Source organism: Manis pentadactyla, chromosome 7 (genome assembly GCF_030020395.1).
Source record: "Manis pentadactyla isolate mManPen7 chromosome 7, mManPen7.hap1, whole genome shotgun sequence".
NCBI classification, from domain to species: Eukaryota; Metazoa; Chordata; class Mammalia; order Pholidota; family Manidae; genus Manis; species Manis pentadactyla.
In genome coordinates this window covers 18109879-18132753 of record NC_080025.1, presented here as the reverse complement: position 1 = coordinate 18132753, position 22875 = coordinate 18109879, and the positions used below count along the sequence as shown (strand labels likewise).

Here is a 22875-nt window from a genome sequence, read left to right as displayed (position 1 = left end):
ATTGGTTTGAGTTGCTATTGAGATCCTACTCATCAATGGCCAGATAATGGATCCTTTAAATTGGCTGAACTTTAAAGAAAAAAAATTCCTTAGGGAAGAGCTCTCAATTGTCTTATTATTATAGCGTCCAACCTTAGGGATTCCCTTGACAATGAAGGAACTGAAATCAGGCTTCAAATAAAAATTAATGTCCACATACAACATAAATTCCCCTTAAAATCTAGCCCCATATGCCTGTTTTAACTTCCTTTCCCTACAGGGAAAACCAACCAAATCTCTCTGCCTGAAGAAGGCAGGTTACTCATGTAAATGCTGAAAGCCGGGGAGTGACTTTAATAGGCATCTGACACTGGCAGCAAGGCCCAGTTTGCTTCCGCTTTCGGGTGCCCTGTCACCCGGCTCTACCAGCGTCAGGCATTCCCACACAATGTCCTTTGCAAACGTAACCTCAACTTTCTACTGAGGAAAAAACTGGATTTTCATGTCCCCTGGACAGCAGCAATTTTAAATTATAAAGCCCTCTTACCTCCACTTTCAGAAGATCCTACCAAATTTAGAGGGGAGTTAAAAAGATCAGTGACTCAGAACCCCATCAAAGAGCAAACAGGTGCTAGAAAGTTCTGGTAGGCCCTCCTGCGAAGATCAATAGAGCACCAGTGTCTGGGGCTGGCTGAGGGCGGACATGGGATTTCCTGATGCCCCTTCTTTTGAAAATCCAGACCCACTGGAATAGCTTTTGCCTTCTTGCTCACCTTGGCTTCCTGCCTGCCAGGCACATGCAGGTTGTGGGTTTTCTTTGGGAGTAACTCAAGATCTTGCATCTTTTGCATCCCCTTTGGAGGGGTCCTTGGGGCTACTACTTCCAGAAATTCTTACTGTGTGTCCCAGCTGAAATCTGAGAATATTTTTAGGGGAATTTAGTAACTATGAAAGCATTTTTGCCAAACTGGAAATTGATATTCAGATACTGAAAGAATTTTTTTTTTTAGGCTTCTCCCTTAAGCTAAATGTCCCCAGAGGGAGAGAAAAACATTTCAACAGAGGCAGATGGATATATCAGTCCTTGTTAATGCAAACCGAGTCCTCAGAAGACATGAAATGGGGAGTCTAAAAGCAATTCAAAGCCCAGGTTATCTCTACCTAAAAATGAGGCCTTGCCTATTCATCTTAAAATGCCTGTTAATATTGTGAAAGATGAGGACATTTGCAAACAAGACTGTCTTGGACTTAATGAAAGGAAACATTCAAATACGAAATGACAGACCTCTGATAATATAGGCAAGTTAAGTCCCCCCAGCTTCCCCGTGCTGCCCCAGGCCTCAACCTTGAAAGGAAACCTGGGTACTTCCTGTACTTTTGTGATACAAATTTTCTACCTCCATCTTCGTAAGGACCTTTAAAATACAAACTTCAGGAAAAAGGTTCTCATCAGAGGAAAAAAAAGGAAGTACTCAGAAAATAGAAATTGGGTAAATATAATCTTCACACATATTAGCAACTAGAAAATCTTTGTTTGCCGCCATTTGTATGTCTGTGTATGTGTCCTTACCTCCGGATGGTATTGCTAAAATTAATTGATTTAAAGACAAGTGCTTGTAAGAACTGGGCATTCCAAAACTACCAAATTCTGATAGAAATGAACACAACTGTTTTTCATGTTCATATGATATGAATAGTCTCTGGTAAACTAAACTAGTTTACGTTTGTTTTAATTAAAATAGACAGGTCTTTAAGGTTATCAGCATTAGAATTTTAAAACTTTATTTTGCCTGGGTTTACTTAAAGTCATTTAAATTGATGTTATCAGTTAAAATATTTCAAAAAAAGGCTTATGAGGAAGGCTGACTTTGAAGACTTAGGAAGCTTTTATGAATAATCTAGACATAGTTTGTTGGGAGCAAAGAAACTAAATAGGTTTAAGAGGTAAACTTTCAGCAATAATTATGTGTTAAAGTATATGTACATAAAACAGCTTGAAAATCTTTTTTGGTTACCAGAACCCTTAAAGTTTTGGTATGCTAATAAGTTCAGAGAAACTAAAGATAATTTGGGTCTGTAAGTAAACATGTTTTGCAGGTAATGAAAGATGGTTCTGCGAACAAGGACGTTTCTAGATATTATGGACTGTATTCATAAATATGCCCATCTAAAGAATGCTCCTGTAACAGTTCACAATTGCTTACTTAGTTTTGGCCAGAAATTAAAGTTTCAAAGGGTTTTTAATTCTAATTAAAGCTATTCAAAATAATAAGGGAAACATCTCCATAAGCAAGAAAAGTTAGGGTATGGGCTTTAGGTATAGAAAGTAGTTTTGTTAATGGTCAAATAAGTAATTTTGTCTTAAAGATGAAAGCCTGGTTATTTAAAGAGGGAAAACTTAGGAAAAAATCTGAATATAAAAAGAAAGTTGTAGCTCTACCACAAAGCCACAGTAACCAAGACAATTTGGTACTGGCACAAGAACAGACCCACAGACCAGTGGAACAGAATAGAGAGTCCAGATATTAACTCAAACATATATGGTCAATTAATACATGATAAAGGAGCCATGGACATACAATGGGCAAATGACAGCCTTTTCAACAGCTGGTGTTGGCAAAACTGGACAGCTACATGTAAGAGAATGAAACTGGATCATTGTCTAACCCCATACACAAAAGTAAATTAAAAATGGATCAAAGACCTGAATGTAAGTCATGAAACCATAAAACTCTTAGAAAAAAACATAGGCAAAAATCTCTTGGACATAATCATGAGTGACTTCTTCATGAACATGTCTCCCCGGGCAAGGGAAACAAAAGCAACAATGAACAAGTGGGACTACATGAATCTGAAAAGCTCCTGTACAGCAAAGGACACCACCAATAGAACAAAAAGGCAACCTACAGTATGGGAGAATATATTCATAAATGACGGATCCAATAAAGGGTTGACATCCAAATTATATAAAGAGCTCACGCACCTCAACAAACAAAAAGCAAATAATCCAATTAAAAATGGTCAGAGGAGCTGAACACACAGTTCTCCAAAGAAGAAATTCAGATGGCCAACAGACACATGAAAAGATGCTCCACATCGCTAGTTATCAGAGAAATGCAAATTAAAACCACAATGAGATACCACCTCACACCAGTAAGGATGGCCACCGTCCAAAATACAAACAACAACGAATGTTGGCGAGGATGTGAAGAAAGGGGAACCCTCCTACACTGCTGGTGGGAATGTAAATTAGTTCAGCCATTGTGGAAAGCAGTATGAAGGTTCCTCAAAAAACTCAAAATAGAAACACCATTTGACCCAGGAATTCCACTCCTAGGAATTTACCCTAAGAATGCAGCAGCCCAGTTTGAAAAAGACAGATGCACCCCTATGTTTATCGCAGCACTATTTACAATAGCCAAGAAATGCAAGCAACCTAAGTGTCCATCAGTAGATGAATGGATAAAGAAGATGTAGTACATATACACAATGGAATATTATTCAGCCATTAGAAGAAGACAAATCCTACCATTTGCAACAACATGGATGGAGCTAGAGGGTATTATGCTCAGTGAAATAAGCCAGGCGGAGAAAGACAAGTATCAAATGATTTCACACATCTGCGGAGTATAAGAACAAAGGAAAAACTGAAGGGGCAAAACACCAGAAGACTCACAGAACCCAAGAATGGACTAACAGTTATCAAAGGGAAAAGGACTGGGGAGGACAGGTGGGGAGGGAGGGATAAGGAGGGGGGAAGAAAGGGGGTGTTACGATTAGCATGTATAAGGTGGGGGGGCATGGGGAGGGCTGTACAACAGAGGGAAGACAAGTAGTGATTCTACAGCATCTTACTAGGCTGATGGACAGTGACTGCAATGGGGCATGTGGGGGGAACTTGGTGATGGGAGGAGTCTATTAAACATAATGTTCCTCATAATTGTGGAGTAACGATACCAAAATTATAAAAAAATAAAAAATAAAAAAAAGAAAGTTGTAGGTTTCTTGTGAAAAAGGAATTTAATATGTGGTCAATCTCTGTGAGAGTGAAGTAAATGAAGTTTTAATGCCACAAGACTAGAATTCTGCTTTCTGTTAAAAGGACAAAGTTTCCTTGATTATTGGTCTACTTTTAAAATATCAATAGACTGTAAAGTTTTCCCAGTTGTTTTATCAGAATAACCTGTTGTGCTTCATGTTGTCTGAATCAGATCTTTGATACTCAAGGAAACAAAAATCTTAACGTTGAAAGAGAAAAGTTTTGCCCAGCTTAATGAATAAGTACTGATTTCATGATAATCTGTGATCTTACTTAGTACAAACCTTTTGATATTGTTGAAAACTTCACAAAATCAAATTCTAAAAGTCCTTTTTAGCTCTAGTTAACTTGAGATTTTCCATAGGGGCCCTGGAACATATCTCAGAATTTTCTTACAAAAGAGAGATTTTAACAAAATTAAGCTTATCTATTTGTTACCTTAAATTATATGGGAAACATTGTCAATTAAATGATGCTAAATTTTGGATTATATTTGTGTAGAAATATGTTATTAAAATGTGTTCTAGAAATTATATGAAGCTCCTAGAAATCTGTTTATGCCCTGGTATGTTACCACTTACAATTATAGTTACTGAAATGTTATATAATAAGGAAATAACCATATTTGCTTGTCAATTGATGATAAACTCCTACCAGATCTTTAACCACCAGTGTCAATGTTAAGTCTTTTGTCATTTACAGTTACTATTTTACTCCAGAAGTACAGGCATTGCAGGAAAATCTGAGGGCAAGTCCTTGGCTGGCTTTCCTGGCCTTTAGAGGCCTTTGAAAGTTAAATCTGAAATTCCTTAGAAGAGTTCCAGCAAAGGACATTTAACAGAGCCTGTATGATCATATTGCTATTCTTGCTGCACTTATATAAACAACAGACCAAGTGTTTTGAAGCTAAACATATTGTACAAAGTCGTCTTCACATGGCTACCTGTAATAAATATGTGGGTGATATTAAAGGGAAAAATTATGTCTCAATAATACACCTTTATGGATTCTCAGTCTAATCCTGCTCACTGTGAACTGGACTGGATCCTGAATTCTAGTTTCCTCCAATGTCTAGCTCTTACTCTCCAAGCTAATGTTTTCAGTTGTTCTCCCATCCTTGTGACTTGGAATCACTGAGAACTAAAACCGCCCTTTTTCCTGAAGCTGTGGAAACTGAAGGTGAATGTTTTGTTATGAAGTTTAGAGGAATCTCTGCAACAGCCTGTGATTAGACAATCTTCCTGCCTGCTGCCGTTTGGGCCATTCAAAACCATCACCAGAGACACTTGAACCACAAACCAGGACCACTGCCAGATCACCACTACCCGTGCTCAGTGTCTGAAGATGCTTCGAGCCTGTCATCCAGAAATCTCACTGGCCGCGTCCGGGACTCAGACACTGGGCTCATCATTTGCTCTAAACATTAACCTTTTTCTTTTGTTTCCATAGAAATCTCTGTTACTTAATACCTGATTACTTGAACCATAAGCCTAATTTAGGGAACATGCCTGCATCATCGTTCAACTGAACTGACCTATTCAATTCAATGAGATTGAACATCTGTCACCTCGATTTTTAATACGAAACTGCCAGGGAAGCTTCAGAGAAGGGAACTCCTGGGACCAAGGGCAGGCCACCCCAGGATGTGCCACTGGGACATGCAGATCATTGAGCTGAAAAACACCAAGGCCCAAAAAGACTCAGAAAGAAACTTTGACCTCCCACTTCCCGAACTGCATAAACAGAATTTAGATAGAGTCTAGCACCTTAGATAACAATATTATAATATAAACTAGGTGTGGTAGAGAGGGAGGGAAGTGGCCAGATCTGTTAAAATTCCTCTCTGTGCACCCCACCCCCGACAGTGTGGCCCATCATACATTTGTTTATCAAGCATTTACTTCTCATATTCCTGTGAATTACATTCCTTTTCCTTTGTAGTCTCATGCCCCTGCCCTCCTTCTCCTTGGTTCAGGATGACACACACACCTCATTCTTTCTCCCTGTCTTTGGAACTCACGTCTAGGGCTTCCCTGTTCTTAAACACATAATTAATTTTTTTTTCTCCTGTTAATCTCAGGTCAATATGATTCTTAGACCAGCTAGAAGAACCTCGAGGGAGGGAGGAAATTTCTTTCTCCCCAACACCAGATCCAGAGTGAATTCAGCATTTGCCAGAAGTCCACTACCTTTGTGTTCGCTGCTAGGTCTGGACAAAAGGCAAGACCCCTGACGCCTGCCTTTCCAGGTATGAGCTGAGAAAGCAGTGTCGTCTTTTCTGCATGCTGGCTCTGCTCCCTAGAGCAAGTCCCCTAACTCTTCTGGGCAGCAAGCTCTCAAAGGGCTGGTATGCGCTGCCAGCTGGGATGGAAATCTGAGAGAGGCGCAGCCCCAGCAAGGGCCAAGAGCCACCAGCCTTAGTGTCTCCTGGGCCAGGTTAGAAAATCAGTTTCAGGCCTCACCCAGACACACCCCCACCACATCATAATTTGCATTTGAAAGAGCACCCCAAGTGATATGCCTGCAATTTGAAGTTTGATACCCCAAAAACAAACAAACAAAAAAAGGTGATTTCAGGACACTGTGACATGATGTCTAGGGAATTGAACAGCTATTATCCCTCCCACGCCTAACAAGTGCACGCACTGCTTGTTTAGTTAGCTCTGCTATAGCTCTCTGTTGTCAGTGCTTACTCGGTGAATGTTCCTACCTCTGACTTGGCTACCAATGGTTTACTTTAAAGATGAGATTCAGTTCAGATTAAGACACCCTTAAATCAACCACCTGGAATTAGAGCGGGCTCTGCAGGAAGTTTAGCCTGGCTCACCGAACACATAGCTGCCTACCTGGGATTTTAGGCAACACTGGTACAAGAGGAAAAGATTTCCAGTCTCATCTCATGTGGAAACTGGTGCTTCTAGTTTTTTCAACAATAGACTTGGCTTTGCACAGAAAACAGCACGAACCTGAAAATAGAGCAATCAGGGATTTAAGTGGGGCTGGCTGGCTCCTTTTAGTAATCTTAAACTAAGCAGTGCAAAGATCTCAGTGCTAGATTTCAGAAACAGTGCTTAGGTAGCCAGGAAGTTGTTAGTAATGAATGATTAAACTCCTGGAGGTTGCACTGGAGACAAAAAAAGCTTTTGTGGGTATACTGAAACTCATCTTCAAATTGTAAGTGTAAATAAGATATATATATACACTGTACCTCAACTTAATGGGATTAATGGGTACCAAATATTTAATCTATAGTCCCCTATGTCCCCGGTGAGGTTGTGAAGAATACAGCAATATAGGGTATATAGAGAGAATCCTCTGGCTTCTAGGAGAGCAAGTCTAGCGTGACCTCAACTTTCACATCAAAAGTAAGTGAAAAAAAAAAAACCCAAATCCTATTTATACATGAAGAAATATAAATATGAATTAATCAGGTTATTTCATTCCATAAAAGCTTCTAAAGCTGCTGGTATTTGCATGGCTCTACCTTTATTTTATGAGCCTCATTCAAACACAGCCAGAAATATATTGATCTCCTGAGCATTTGCTTGAAAATTACACAGCAGGAAAAAGAAAAATGTGATTAGATTTGTGCAAAGGTCACCGGCACTTCTGAATGTGGTTGTTTCAAGGTGTTAAATCGTTTCTGAACCTCTATTTGCTGACTGATGTCTTCTTTGTTACTGTCCGGGCCAAAACGATGCAAAGTCACCCTTTCTCCATCTCCTTCCCCTAAACTTATGTAGGACCAGCCTGGCACTCCGCAAGAGGACCCCGATCCCTCTGGGGAGGAAAACTACAGGAAGATACCAAACCCAACCTGAGCTAACTGTCCGAGGAGTCTGGTTAGGCCACAGGAAGGTCGCCCTCCAAACCAGTTACACGAACGTGTCCTTTGTTCCGACTCCCAACGAGACGCTTCCAGCGACAAGGCTACAGACAAGTTCAAGATTGGGCCGCGGTGGGGCCAGTCCTTGTTCAGATGTAGCCCGGCCCGAGCGCGCCGTCTACAGGTCGGAGTCGCAGGGCAGCGAACCGCGGCAGGTGCCGGCGCTGCTCAAGGAGGCGCCGCTGGAGTCGGCCGCCCTCTCCCCGTGGAGCACGTCCGCCGGGTTGGCGTAGGCCTTGGGCGGCGGCCGCGGCATAGGGAAGCCGGCCCTGGGCTTGCGGGCGGCGCCGAGCTCGGCGGGCCGCGGCTGGTGCTGGCCGCCGCTGTAGTACTTGATGGCGGGCGGCAGCGCGGGCTCGGGCCAGTCGACCTGCAAGGTGATGACGCTGCTGCGGCGCGGGCAGCGCGGGGACGTCTTGCGGCAGCGGCGGCAGCGCTCCTCGCACCAGGGCGCGAAGCTGAGCGCCAGCGAGAAGCCGCCCAGCAGCAGCAGGCAGCTGCCCAGGTAGCCCAGCACCAGGCTGTAGCCGACCTGCACCGTGACCGGGCTGGCCGGCGCGGGCAGGACCGCGCGGTCGTCCAAGAAGTGGTTGTACCAGGAGACCGGGATGAGGCTGAAGAGGCCCGAGGTGAAGAGCACCAAGCCCGAGAGGCCGGCCAGCGCGAAGTGGGGCTCGTCCTGCCAGCAGCGCACGCCCAGCGACGCCAGCAGCAGCCCCAGGGCCGTGGTGGCCAGCGACGTGACCATGAGCCCCCGCGCCACGTGCACCGGCTCGGCCGCGAAGTAGCCCAGCTCGTCCGGCTGGCCGCACTCGCGCTCGCGGCTGCTCTGCTCGCGGCACATGTCCCACAGGCCCTGGTACAGCACCACGTCCACCGGCTGGTTGAGGAAGCCCTGCACCAGCCTCCAGCCGGGCGTCAGCGTGCCCGTCAGGTTGAGCAGCAGCCCGCAGGGCGTGAGCACCATGCCCAGCGTCATCACCACCGGCGTCCGCATCCCACGCACCTGCCGGGCGGTCTCAGGCCCTCACGCGCCCTGGGCTCCTCCGGCCCCGGGAAGTCAGTGCGGGCGTCGCCGCGGCCGGGGTCCTGCGCGCCGCTCTCCGTCGCCGGCGCAGGACCGTCCCCACTGCGCGGCTCGCCCAGCTGCCTGTTCGCGTCCCGGCCGCTCCGCGCCCCCCGCCGGCGGCCGTCCCCAGTCGAAACCAGCTTGTGGGCGTGTCTGACCGAAACCACGGGCCGGGTGCAGGCGTCCAGGGTCGGCCGCGCAGCAAACCTGCCCTGGTGGGCGTGGCGGGAGGCGCGAGCAGGGAGCGGCGCGGCGCGGCGCGGGCGCTCGCGGGGCTACGGGCTCCGCCGGCGCCGATACCCCGCGCCGTAACCCCGCTGCTCCGGGCCGAGCAAAGGTCGCCCCGCCCCCGGCTCTTGGGCAAGGGAAGAGGCGGTGCCGCCCGGACGGCCGCGCCCCGCTCCAGGCGGCGCCGCTTCCCAGCGTTCGGCGGATCTTGGTTGTCAAAAGTTTTTGTCCAGTCCCTGCCCGTCGGCCCTGAGGATGTAGCCTGTCTTCCCTCCACAGCCAGTGGGGATCCGATGGCACCTCGAAGTTCTGTGCTGTGGACTCGCAACCACTCGCGGCCGAGGGCGCGGCGCAAGCGCCCCGCGCCGAATGATGCGCCGTCAGGTGTAGCCGGAGGGCCCGCCCCGCGGCCGAGAGTGTCCCCCAGTGTGGCCCATGTTCGGTTTAATCATCCCTTTCAGTGTGCTTAGCAAGGCTGCGTACTCCGCATTAAGCTTGACTAGAAAGATGCAAAGCGAGTGTGTATCTGGAGTGAGGGGTCACCGAGAATTTTATTTTCTTCTTTTAGCTTTGGGAGAGATTTTGAAGCAGACGAAAATGGGAGCGGTGTTACTGGCTGGCCTGCCTAACTCACTTTTCAGGTTTATCTAAGTATACAGGGTCCTGTGACCTTTCAGTCTTCGAGCTATTTCTATAAACTGTAGAAAACTTGTAGCATTGCAAGTAACTCTGGTCCACAGGAATGCAAATGAGTTGCCAGTCGAATGTAAATGATCATCGCCCAATGGATAGTTACCAGTTTGACACTGATTTGTAAATACATTTTACCATGCCTGTTTGCCTAAACGGTGTATGTGTTCCTTGCATCTCTGAACAGCTTGTAACATCATACTGTTTCCTTTATTAATAATGTTAAATAAAATATTTGACAAATGTTCACGTTATATTTGTGTGAGAGTCATGATTTTACTTTTTTCTAAAAATTTTCCTTGAACAGTATTTTTCTCATTTTCCGTATCTCTTACAATGGAAGTCTATTGCCTTTATAGGTGGTTAAAATGAAAACGACTTCTAAAAGTCAAAGTTAATTAAGCATTGGTTTGAAATAATTTTGAACATTCTAGAGTGGACAATATGAAGTATAAGTATCAGTATGTTTGTTTTTTGAAATTTTTTAAATTAAAAAAAATCGTAAAATACACCTAATGCAGAACTTAGCATCTCAACCATTTTTAAGTGTGCAGCTCACTGGCATTAAGTACATCCATATTGTGCTACCATCACCACCATCCATCTCCAGAACTTTTTCATCTTCCCAAACTGAAACTCTACCCATTTTACTAGTAACTTCCCATTCCACTACCACCCTTATGCTTCCAACTCCTGGCCACCAATACTTTCTGTCTGTGAATTTGAGAAGTCTACATACTTCATGTAAGGGGAATCATGGTATTTATGCCTGCCTTATTGCACTTAGCATAACGTCCTCAAAGCTCATCCATTTGTAGCAAATCAGCCAAAGGGAGAAATAAGTTTGAAGTTTGAAGTTTGTATTGAAGATTAAAAATGGCAGTGGGAGAGGTGAGACAGAGACCTCCCCCTAAAACCACATATAATATGAAAATATAACTAATACAACTAATCCTGAAAGAGCAACAGGAAAGAAGGCTACGCCAGATTGCATATACCTGGAGAAAAGAAGAGACCTCACAGAACAGGGTAATGTACCAAAGCCATGACCCAGCGGGACCCAGGCCCTTCCCTGCCCCAGCTCACTGGCGGGAGGAAGAGAAATAGAACATGAAGGGAGTGGAGGCCTGGGACTGCTGAGCACATAGCCCTGGAGATCTGCTCTGGGAATATGAACCTACATTGCATGGTGCTCTGGTGATTAGTGGGGTTGGAAAGCTAAGACAGGCAGAATACCTGGAGAGACTGAGATTCCAGCTGCTTGTGGAAAACAGGGATCCATATCCAGCTGCTCTGTGAAGGCAGTCTAAGAGACTTCCTAAAAGCAAGAGGGCTGCTAAAGGGGCAAGGATTGCACAGAGCTTACTGCTCAGAAGAAAGGACAGGTAGACAAAATTGTCCAGGTGTACTCTGCCAAGCAGGTTGGGAACTTTCAGGATCTTCTGGCACTCCATTCCCCTGGCTGGCTACGCAGCTCCAAGGCCCCCCCACAGTGCTTTGCAGCCTGCTGCGCCTTCCTTCCAGCCAGCCCACACCTGTCTTGGAAACCAGCAAACCCTGTCCTGCCGTCAGGCCAGCCAGAGGGAAGTTCCACCTATGGCAGCTACAAACACAAAGCAGGTTACACCTGTGTGTTCAGCCCACTGGTTCTGGCAGCGGAGACAGGCATAACAGCCAGGAAATAGGAAACAGCTCTTTCCTCCCCCCAGGCACCAGCACCACTCTCCTGCGACCCCTGACACCACTCCAGGGGCTGAGCAGCTCCAGAGAGTAGAGATTCTGGGCATTACAGGGCACCACATACAAATATGAAGTGTTAAAGGAACCTGGTCAAAAGCAAAATCTCAACACCACAGAAAAGAGTGAGTGAGATTGAATTAATAAATCTTCCTGAGAGTGATTTCAAAATAAAAATCATAAACATACTTATGGAGGTACAGAAAAATATTCAAAAACTCAGGAACGAATTTAGGATGTTGATCCAATAGTTGAAGAGCACAATGGAGGGTATTAAAAGTAGATTAGATATGGTGGAGGAAATGATAAATGAAATAGAAACTAGGGAAGAGGAATACAAAGAAGCTGAGGCACAGAGAGAAAAAAGATCTCTAGGAACAAAAGATACTGAGAGAACTGTGTGACCAATCCAAACGGAACAACATTCGTGTTATGGGGTACCAGAAGAAGAATAGAGAGAAAAAGGGATAGAAAGTGTCTTTGAGGAAGTAATTGCTTAAAACTTCCCCAATCTGAGGAAGGAGATAGTCTCTCAGGCCATGGAGGTGCACAGATCTCCCAACACAAGGGACCCAAGGAGGACAATACCAAGACATATAATAATGAAAATGGCAAAGATCAAGGATAAGGACAGACTATTAAAAGAAGCCAGAGAGAGAAGTAAGATCACATACAAAGGAAAAACCATCAGGCTATCACCAGACTTCTCAACAGAAACCTTACAGGCCAGAAGGGAGTGGCATGATGTATTAAATGCCATGAAGCAGGGCCTGGAACCAAGAATACTCTATCTGGCAAGATTATCATTTAAATTTGAAGGAGGGATTAAACAATTTCCAGATAAGCAAAAACTAAGATAATTTACTTCCCAAAACCGTCTCTACAGTGTATTTTGGAGGGACTGCTATAAATGGAAGTGTACCTAAGAATATGAGACCTGATATATAAAGAATGGAGGGGGAAGAAAAAGGAGGAGAAAAAAAATAGAACCTTTAGATTGTATTTTTAATAGCATACAAAGTGAGTTAAATTAGATTCTTAGACAGTAAGGAAGTTACCCTTGAACCTTTGGTAGCCAAGAATCTAAAGCCTGCAATGGCAATAAGTACATACCGATCGATAATCACCCTAAATGTAAATGGTCTGAATGCACCAATCAAAAGACACAGAGTCACTGAATGGATAAAAAAACAAGACCCATCTATATGCTGCCTACAAGAGACTCACTTAAACACAAAGACATGCACAGACTTAAAGTGAAGGGATGGAAAAAGATATTTCTTGCAACTAATAAGGAGAAAAAAATCAGGAGACAAAGGAGACAAAATAGACTTTAAAACAAAGAAAGTCATAAAAGACAAAGAAGGACATTACATAATGATAAAGGGGTCAATTTAGCAAGAGGATATAACCATTATAAATATCTATGCACCCAATACAGGAGCACCTACATATGTGAAACAAATACTAACAGAATTAAAAGGGGAAATAGAATGCACTGCATTCATTTTGTAAGACTTCAACACACCATTGACTCCAAAGGACAGATCAACCAGACAGAAAATCAGTAAGAAGACATAGGCATTGAACAACACATTAGAACAGATGGACCAAACAGACATCTACAGAGCTCTCCACCCAAAAGCAGCAGGATACACATTCTTCTCAAGTGCACATGGAACATTCCAAGATTAGATCAAATACTAGGCCACAAAAAGAGCCTCAGTAGATTCAAAAAGACTGAAATTGTACCAACCAGCTTCTCAGACCACAAAGGTATGAAAGTAGAAATAAATTATGCAAAGAAAATGAAAAAGCCCATAAACACACGGAGGCTTCACAACATGCTCCTAAATAACTAATGGGTCAATGACCAAATTAAAACAGAGATCAAGCAATTTTTGGAGACAAATGACAACAATTCAACACTGCAAAAATCTGTGGGATGCAGCAAAGGCTGTGCTAAGAGGGAAGTATATTGCAATACAGGCCTATGTCAGGAAAGAAGAACAATCCCATATGAACAGTCTAAACTCACAATTAATGAAACTAGAAAAAGAACAAACGAGGCCCAAATCAATAGAAGGAGGAACATAATAAAGATTACAGCAGAGATATATAAAACAGAGAAGAATAAAACAATAGAAAGAATCAGTGAAAGCAGGAGCTAATTCTTCAAGAAAATAAACAAAATAGATAAACCCCTAGCCAGACTTATCAAGAAAAAAAAAAGAGTCTACACACCTAAACAGAATCAAAAATGAGAAAGGAAAAATCACTACCAACACCACAGAAATACAGGGAATTATGAGAGAATACTATGAAAAACTATATGCTAACAAACTGGATAACCTAGAAGAAATGAACAATTTTCTAGAAAAATACAACCTTCCAAGGCTGACCCAGAAAGAAACAGAAAATCTGAACGGACCAATTACCAGCAATGAAATCGAATTGGTAATCAAAAAACTACCTAAGAACAAAACTCCTGGACCAGATGGCTTTACCGCTTAATTTTATCAAACATTTAGTGAACACCTAATATCCATCCTCCTTAAAGTTTTCCAAAAAATAGAAGAGGAGGGAATATTTCCAAACTCATTCTATGAGGGCAGCTTCACCCTAATACCTAAACCAGGCAGACACCACAAGAAAAGAAAATTATAGACCAATATCCCTGCTGAACATAGATGCAAAGATACTCAACAAAATATTAGCAACCTGACTTCAAAAATACATCAGAAAGATCATCCATCATGATCAAGTAGGACTTATTCCAGGGATGCAAGGATGGTACAACATTTGAAAATCCATCAACGTCATCCACCACATCAACAAAAAGAAGGACAAAACCCACATGATCATCTCCATAGATGCTGAAAAATCATTTGAGAATATTCAACATTCATTCACAATAAAAACTCTCAACAAAATGGGTATAGAGGGCAAGACCTCAACATAATAAAGGCCATATATGACAAACCCACAGCCAACATTGTACTTAACAGTGAGAAGCTGAAAGCCTTTCCTTTAAGATTGGGAACAAGACAAGGATGCCCACTCTCTCCACTTTTATTCAACATAGTTCTGGAGGTCTCCTTGCCACTGCAATCAGACAACATAAAGAAATAAAAGGCATCCAGATTGGCAAGGAAGAAGTTAAACTGTCCCTGTTTGCAGATGAAATGATATTGTACATAAAAAACCCTAAAGAATCCACTCCAAAACTACTAGATCTAATGTCTGGATTCAGCAAAGTTGCAGGATACAAAATTAATATGCAGAAATCTTCTGCATTCCTATACACTAATGATGAACTAGCAGAAAAAGAAATCAGGAAAACAATTCCATTCACAATTGCAACAAAAGGAATAAAATACCTAGGAATAAACCTAACCAAGGAGGTGAAAGACCTATACTCTGAAAACTACAAGACACTCATGAGAGAAATTAAAGAAGAAACCAATAAATGGAAACACATTCTGTGCTCATGGATAGGAAGAATTAATATTGTCAAAATGGCCATCCTGTGTTGGTCCCCTCCCTGCTTCTGACCCACAGACAAGGGAGGAGACGCGATGAGATATCATAAAGACCTGAAAGGACCAGCCAGGGAACTCAAGGCGTAACAGCGCAACAGTGGTTCTGAGAGGGCACCCTTTGTGTTTATTGAGCAAATACATGTTAACAACAATAGAATTCTGTGTGGGGGACTTAATAGACAACCATTAACTAACTCTAAACTTAATCCTCGGAGTCTCCAGTCTCCTGGGGTGTGACGTCTTATAAGGTATTGAAACAATAGCAAGGGCAATTAGGTCACCAAAACTGTTTTGGTCTTGTTTCCTCTGTTTCTGATCACTTATCAGGAATTGCAGGAAAAATAATCAAGTCATATATGATTATACATTTGATTTCTATCCTTGATTTATATATTATTCCCACAATCCTGCCTAAAGCAATCTACAGATTTAATGCAATCCCTATCAAAATACCAACAGCATTCTTGAACGAACTAGAGCAAATAGTTCTAAAATTAATATGGAACGACAAAAGACCCCGAATAGCCAAAGCAATCCTGAGAAGGAAGAATAAAGTTGGGGGGATCATGCTCCCCGATTTCAAGCTCTAATACAAAGCCACAGCAATCAAGTCAATTTGGTACTGGCCCAAGAACAGACCCATAGACCAATGGAACAGACTGGAGAGCCCAGATATAAACCCAAGCATATATGGTCAATTAGTATATATATGATAAAGGAGCCATGCATATACAATGGGGAAATGACAGCCTCTTCAACAACTGGTGTTAGCAAAACTGGACAGCTACATTCAAGAGAATGAAACTGGATTATTGTATATCCCTATACACAAAAGTAAAGTCAAAATGGATGAAAGACCTGAATCTAAGTCATGAAACCATAAAACTCTTAGAAGACAACATAGGCAAAAATCTCCTGAATACAAACATGAGCAACTTTTTCCTGAACACATCTCCTTGAGCAAGGGAAACAAAAGCAAAAGTGAACACACGGGACTACATCAAACTGAAAAGCTTCTGTACAGTAAAGAACACCATCAACAGAACAAAAAGGCATCCTACAGTATGGGAGAACATATTTGCAAACGACATATCCGACAAGGGGTTAACATCCAAATTATATAAAGAACTCACACGCCTCAACAACCAAAAAGCAAATAACCCTATTAAAAAATGGGCAGAGGATATGAACAGAGAATTCTCGAAAGAAGAAATTCAGATGGCCAACAAGCATATGAAAAGATGCTCCACATCACTAATTATCAGGAAAATGCAAATAAAAACCACAATGAGATATCACCTCACACCAGTAAGGATACCCAGTATTGAAAAGACTAAGAACAACAAATGTTGGCGAGGATGTGGAGAAAGGGGAATCGTCCTACACTGCTGGTGGGAATGTAAGCTAGTTTAACCATTGTGGAAAGCAATATGGAGGTTCCTCAAAAAACTAAAAATAGAAATACAATTTGACCTGGGAATTCCACTCTTAGGAATTTATACAAAGAATATAATTTCTCAGATTCAAAAAGGCATATGCACCCCTATGTTTATTGCAGCACTATTTACAATAGCCAAGATATGGAAGCAACCAGAGGGTTCATCAGTCGATGAATGGATAAAGAAGATGTGGTACATATACACAATGGAATACTATTCAGCCATAAGAAAGAAACAAATCCTACCATTTGCAACAACATAGATGGAGCTGGAGGACATTATGCTCAGTGAAATAAGCGAAGTGGAGAAAGACAAGTACAAAATTACTTTCCTCATTTGTGGAGTATAAGAGTGAAGCAAAACTAAAGGACAAACAGCAATAGACTCAGACTCCAAGAAGGGACTAGCAGCTACCAAAGGGGAGGTGTGGGGGAGGACTGGTGGGGAGGGAGGGTGAAGGGGATTGAGAGGTAATATGATTGGCACACATGCTGTGGGGGGTTAATGGGGAAGACAGTGTAGCGCAGAGAAGGCAAATAATGACTCTGTGGCATCTTAGTACACTGATGGACAGTGACTGCAATGGGGTATGGGGGAGGACATGATAATAGGGGTGAATGTAGTAACTACATTGTTTTTTTCACGTGAAACCTTCATAAGACTGCATATCAATAATACCTTAATAATAATAAAATATAAATATCATCAGTGCATGAAGGACCTTTAAAGGCCCCGTGCCAGACCCTGTCCTAAGCACTGCGTGTGTATGAACTCATCTGTTCCTCATAACCCTGCGAAGGAAACTATTATAATAAGCTGAAGGAACTGACACACAGAGTGGTTAAGTAGCTTTTGGGGATTTGAACCCAGGCAGCTTCTTTAACACTGAAACAAGTAAGTTACAGGGCATTTACAACAGCACCACTTCTGTCATGTTTATGTCTTAATCTACCAGACCCAGATGTTTCCCAGGACTTACAGGTATTGTCCATTCCATCCAGTCTAAATGTAGTACTCTCTAGCCCCAAAGCACTGATTACAGAAAAGGATCTGTAATTCATTTCTGGAAATACACTGGAACTGGTTTTCTGATATTTCTACAAGAAAACACCCAGATCTGCTGAAATAAAGATAATAAAGTTCCTTTAAATGCTTGAGTGAGTGACTAAGTATAAGGAATATCCTGGGAACAAACGTGAAGAGGAATCAGAAGCCTGGGGAGGTTAGCTGGCACTGACCCTATGGGTACCTTGGGGCCTTTTGATGGTCAAGATGGATTTAACATGTGCACGAGGGCTTTAGGCCAATGTGAAGTGAGAAGTTAGAACAAATGTCTCCAGATAAACCCAGGACCTGGAAGGCTAGACATCCAGAAAGACATGGATGGAAACAAATAAGCCTTCATGTAAAAAACTGTGGCAAGGAGACTGGTCTTCACCTTAGCTCTAGATTGTAGGGAAAAATAATCTCCCCTGAGGATTTGTGACCATAGGCCTGCCTTTTCAGTCTGGGCTTTGAATTCACATTACCTTTAGCAGGAAACCCAAGCTGGGAAACGAACAAAGTTGTCCTAGGGTACTTGGTAAAAAAAGACACAAAAAACAAAAAGAAAGAAACAAAAAAACCCACACAAGTATTCCCTGTATACAAACATCATCAACACAGGCCCCACAAGACTCCTAGAGATGAAATCCTGCTGATTCCGAACACATAATCCAACTACATACATGAGCACCAGTCAGCAGTAAAAACAACAGGGTTCTTAATAAATAACAGAAGAAATCTAAAATATGAACAAGTAATGAAAGGCTATAGAAAAAGAAAACAGGCATATTTGAAAAAGAACCAATTCTATCTATTACTTATACATATACCAATACTACTATGGTAATGAAAATAAATACACTGAAATTAATAGTTTAATGGATAGATTAGACAGCTGAAGAGAGAAACAGTGAACTGGAAAATAAAATTCTGTCATTGTTCAAAACACTGGATGAAGACCACCTTCCAGATCTGAAATTAAGGCCCTTCTGGCCTTGTCCAGGAGCAAGTCCACCCCTCACAGGATGACTGGCAGATGTCAACTCTGACCTCAGACAGCAAAGGTGTCCAAGTCCTGTGCAGGGAGGGAGAGGGAGTGAGCCCCATGGACTCCTCCTGGGAGGGGTGTGGGTTGGCACTGCACCTGGTGAAGCCCCCAGTGCACGGGAGGTCACGGTTAAGGCCAGGTGATCTCTGGTGACCTCTGTGGTGCCCAGGATGTTGGTTCACTGTTGGGCACCCACATATGGGGGTACCAAGCTGAGCAAGGCTGCAGACCAGGAGGTCAGGTCCTCCCCGATCCCCGCACTTCAGACACTTGGGTTGAACTACACACACTGCCCCCTGAGTGATGGGTGTGAACGTGAACTTGCTTCCTGACCCACCCCCACTCCGTCCGGGTGGAGGTGTCAGCAGCGCCCCCAGTCCGACTCAGGATGGCGATCCCCGTGGCTGGCCCAAGCCCTCGTCCGCAGGCAGGCTACGCAGTCAGGCCTGTCTCTGTGTGGCCACCACCCCTTCCTGAGGGACCCCTGAGAAGTGCATGGGCACACACATCTTAGTCTGGGGACATGTGCTGCTGAAACCCAGACCACCACTGGGCTGAGCAGCAGACATCATGGCGGTGGTGCGCCCTTCCATAAACAGTGGCTGGGAACATGTTCACGTGACACCCACAGTGACCAACATGAGGAGGGAGCCTCGGCCGAGGGAGACGCTGGGACCCTGGTGGACAGCAGTGGAAATCCCTGAGGCAGAAGACAACGTAAGATCAAGAGATAGGGCCTCAGCTGGAACGTGGCCCAGCACCTCTGCCCTGACTGGCCCTCACACACAGAGAGGGGCCTGGCCTGGCCCTGTCGTGTCACCTAGGTCGGCCGCAGGGCCAGGTGGGCCTAGAGCGTCAGAGCTCCGGCTGGGCGAGGCCTTTCCCTCCTGCCCCGCGTGCCTGCGCAGGTGACATCACTTCCTCCGGCAGAGCAGGGAGGCAGAGCAGGGCTCTAGAACCGCCCTCCCCCACCTGCCCTGCCCTCTGGGCAGGGTCCCTGTTGCCCCTAGCGACGGAACTCTGCAGGGTTCTGAGCCATCCCCTCCGACCACAGACACTGGCACTCGGAGGCAGAGCTGCGGAGGCCCCGCAGCCACGGAGGGCCAGCTGCCTGCCGCAGGACCCACGTGCCAGCTGATCCTGGAGCGCCTGTGGGGCCTCTCCTGGCGATCGCTGGGAACTGGGGACGCCCAACAGGACTCCATGGGTTCCCTGGGAGACCGTGGCTGGTTGTGTGGGGCTGCTTTTCTTGGTAAGCAGAGGATGGAAATCGCGAGGCCCCAGGGCTCAGGGCAGAAGCTGTTCTGCCCACCACGAAGGACCTGGAGACGGTGGAGACACTGCAGAGACACTGCAGAATGAGTAACTCCAGCCGATGACACCGGCAGGCCACCTGCGCGGGGGGCCAGTCCTCCCACCGTACAAAGCCTGAGCTTGGCAGCAGTGGCCACACACCTGATGCTGGCCCTTCAGGTCACTCTGGGCCTTCTGGCAAAGGGACGGGGGAGCCAGCCTCCTACCCTTCCGAGGGCCACTGATGAGAAACCGACCCTGCGTGCATCACAGAACAACTTGGGAAGGAAAAGCTGTATGACTGCGATGGAAACACTGCTTTTCCAGAAAGGGCGGAAGTGCTCGCCCAGGACATCGCAAGATGCAGGCAGAAGCTGAAGGAAGAGGAGGAGGAGGAGGAAGAAGGACTGTTGGGGTCAAGCGCACGTGCGGAGCAGGTCCTGAAAGAGGGAGTCCGCCGTCTGCTGTCAGTGGCTGAGACCCTGCTCCATGCTGTCCCCGCACTTGCGCCCCCGAGACATCTCCTGGATGGCAGGAGCCTGGAAATCAAACAAAAGCGGGAACTGGGAAACCGCAAACACCCCGTCCCCGGGTCAGAAGCGGCACTGAAGGCTGACATGCACGATGCTGACTCCCCTGTGTCCCCACAAAGTCCTGAGAGAGCCAGATCATTGAGGGAACAAAAGCAAGTGAATGAAGAGCTGAGAAAACAAACAGCCGCCCTCCAGGCAGAGGAAACATCTCTGCGGTGTGAAATCCTACAGCTGGAAAGAGAGAGTCAACTACTTGAGCTGAAGCTCCAGATTCTGCTTCAACGACACCAGAACCGTCATGCAACCTTCTCAGGCTGTCAGAATCACTAAGGAGGAAAAGAGGTGTGCAGAAATTGAGAAAAAACTGATCAACTTGTTCAGAAATTGGAACTCCAAGTTTCAGATTCTCCAGCTGCACAGCAAGATAGCTGAAGACATAGGCAAAGGATTGGAGAGAACCAGGTCCTTCTACCAAAGGGAGTTCCTCTTGCATGAGAAAAGGCTCAGAAAAGCTGGCAGGCAGCCGTGCAGACCTAGAGAAACATCACGAAGCTAAGAAGAGAAGGCGACAGCATCAGACAAACGCTGGCCGACGCCCAGGCCCACCTGCAGCCTTTCCCAAGTGGCACTTCTGCTCCTGTTGCTCCACCTGCAGCCCACGGAGGCCACAACCTGTCCGGGGATCCCCTGAATCCTCAGGGCCCCCCAGGAAGGAGGAGGGTGTCACCGTGGGGGCCCAGGAGGCAGGGGTGACCTGCGGGTGTGATTCAGCTCACGGCAGCTGGGTCCTGACCACCCACAGCCATGGCACAGCTCTGCAGGTGTTTCTGTAATAAATAATTTTAATTTATCGCTTTTGGGTTTAGCTACTGTTATTTAACTGATATTACAATTCCCTTATCCAAGTGTTAGGGAGAGTTCGGTTCGGTGACACAGGGAAGTCAGAGGACAAAGTAAGGAAGGAATTCATTAAAGTGAGAGTGTTAGGGAATGACAGAATAGAATAATAGAGGAAGTTCATTGAGCAGCTACTCAGCATGGGGCACAACCCCTGCTAACTCCGTAAGCCAGGGTCATCACCTGGCGTCCAGCGTCTGCTCGGATCTGCATGGTGTGGGAACTGAGTCCCCCCCACTCCAGGCTTTGGGGGAGCCGCAGAGCACTGGATGGAGGGAGATCATGTTCTGCAAGCTTCCTATGGGTAAAGAAGGGAGACTTTCAGGCAGGTTACTAAAGAGCATGACTGTGAGCTGCAGGTCCCGGCCACCCAAGCGGCGGTAATCTGCAAGCCCAGGTCTGAGCTCTCAGCAGCCCCTCCTTACTGGTCTGAGGTAGGATAGAGTGAGTTAAAGCCAGAGTTCGAAGGATTAGGATGACACAGCAAAGTAACAAACCACTTACTACTGGAAAGGAGCAGAGACAGTGTGTTTAAGTGAGAAGTTTATTAAAGGCAAAAGGAGCACAATTGGAGAAAGGGAAGTGTGGGCTGCCCCAGAGAAGAGGCTCCCTGAAAGGTTGGGAAAAGATGAAAAGGATACACACCTAGACAGTGCGGGTGACCCCGGAGAGTGGAGCACCCCCTGAAAGGTTGAAAATAGAGAGTTTAAAGTGAAAAGGTTACGCACTCAGAAAGTGCAGGCGACCTCAGAGAGAGGAGCGTGAAGGAAAGCTGGGGGTTCCCCCTTTTAAGGATTCTTTAGGAATGTGACTAAGGGCTGGGGGTGCAGACTTGTTAGATGGTCTTTGAATACTTAGAATTAACACAAGGAACTTCCTGCTCTGATTTCTCCCTGGGATACAGGAGTCTTGGTCTGGGAGCAGATCAAACAGCTTGCCTGCCCAGCCCCCAAGGTGGGCTGTGTTATTGTCTGTTTGCTAAAGAGTAAGTTAAGAATCTTACATTTTTTATTTCCTGGGTATTTAAAATACAGTCCTTAAGATGGAATCCTTCCTGCCTTTCACTATGTTGTTTACGGCTGGGCCTGCATGCTAAATTAGGTGCCTAGGTTATAAACTACTTAATTAGGGCCGGAAGGAGAAAAAAAACAACATACAGGTAAAGGTTAAAAAGTAAACTGGGCCTGCATGCTTAACACAATAAAGACGTGGGCTATGCTGAGGTACCTTCGTTTATCTGGGAAATATTCAAACATTCCAGGCCAAGTTGCTCTTGGCTTTTTGAGCTTTGATTGATTAATTTCAGGTCTTTTTAGTGGACTTTCTGGCCTTTTTCTCTTTCTACCCTGCTCATTTCTATTTTCCTGCCTAACACAAGTAAGCATAGCATTATAATTTTAAGAATATTTTTCAAATAAAGTTTCATTCAATAAAAAAAAACCATGTATTGC

General features: G+C 44.9%; 1 protein-coding gene and 1 long non-coding RNA gene across 2 annotated transcripts; one reads left to right on the top strand and one right to left on the bottom strand.

Moving 5' to 3' along the window:
• The first annotated feature begins 780 nt into the window (after positions 1-780).
• Positions 781-22576, top strand: LOC130684423 (uncharacterized). Its single transcript, XR_008998704.1, has 2 exons — positions 781-920; positions 22346-22576. It is a non-coding gene; the product is annotated as an uncharacterized LOC130684423 (long non-coding RNA).
• Positions 7486-9478, bottom strand: CLDN23 (claudin 23). The gene has a single exon (XM_036894133.2). The coding sequence runs from the start codon at positions 8899-8901 to the stop codon at positions 8023-8025; it is 879 nt and encodes a 292-aa protein (XP_036750028.2). The 5' UTR covers positions 8902-9478; the 3' UTR covers positions 7486-8022.
• Positions 22577-22875: the final 299 nt, after the last annotated feature.

Excerpts from the sequence above, each read along its gene's own strand:
- CLDN23 (XM_036894133.2), bottom strand. The coding sequence starts at position 8,901 with ATGCGGACGCCGGTGGTGATGACGCTGGGCATGGTGCTCACGCCCTGC.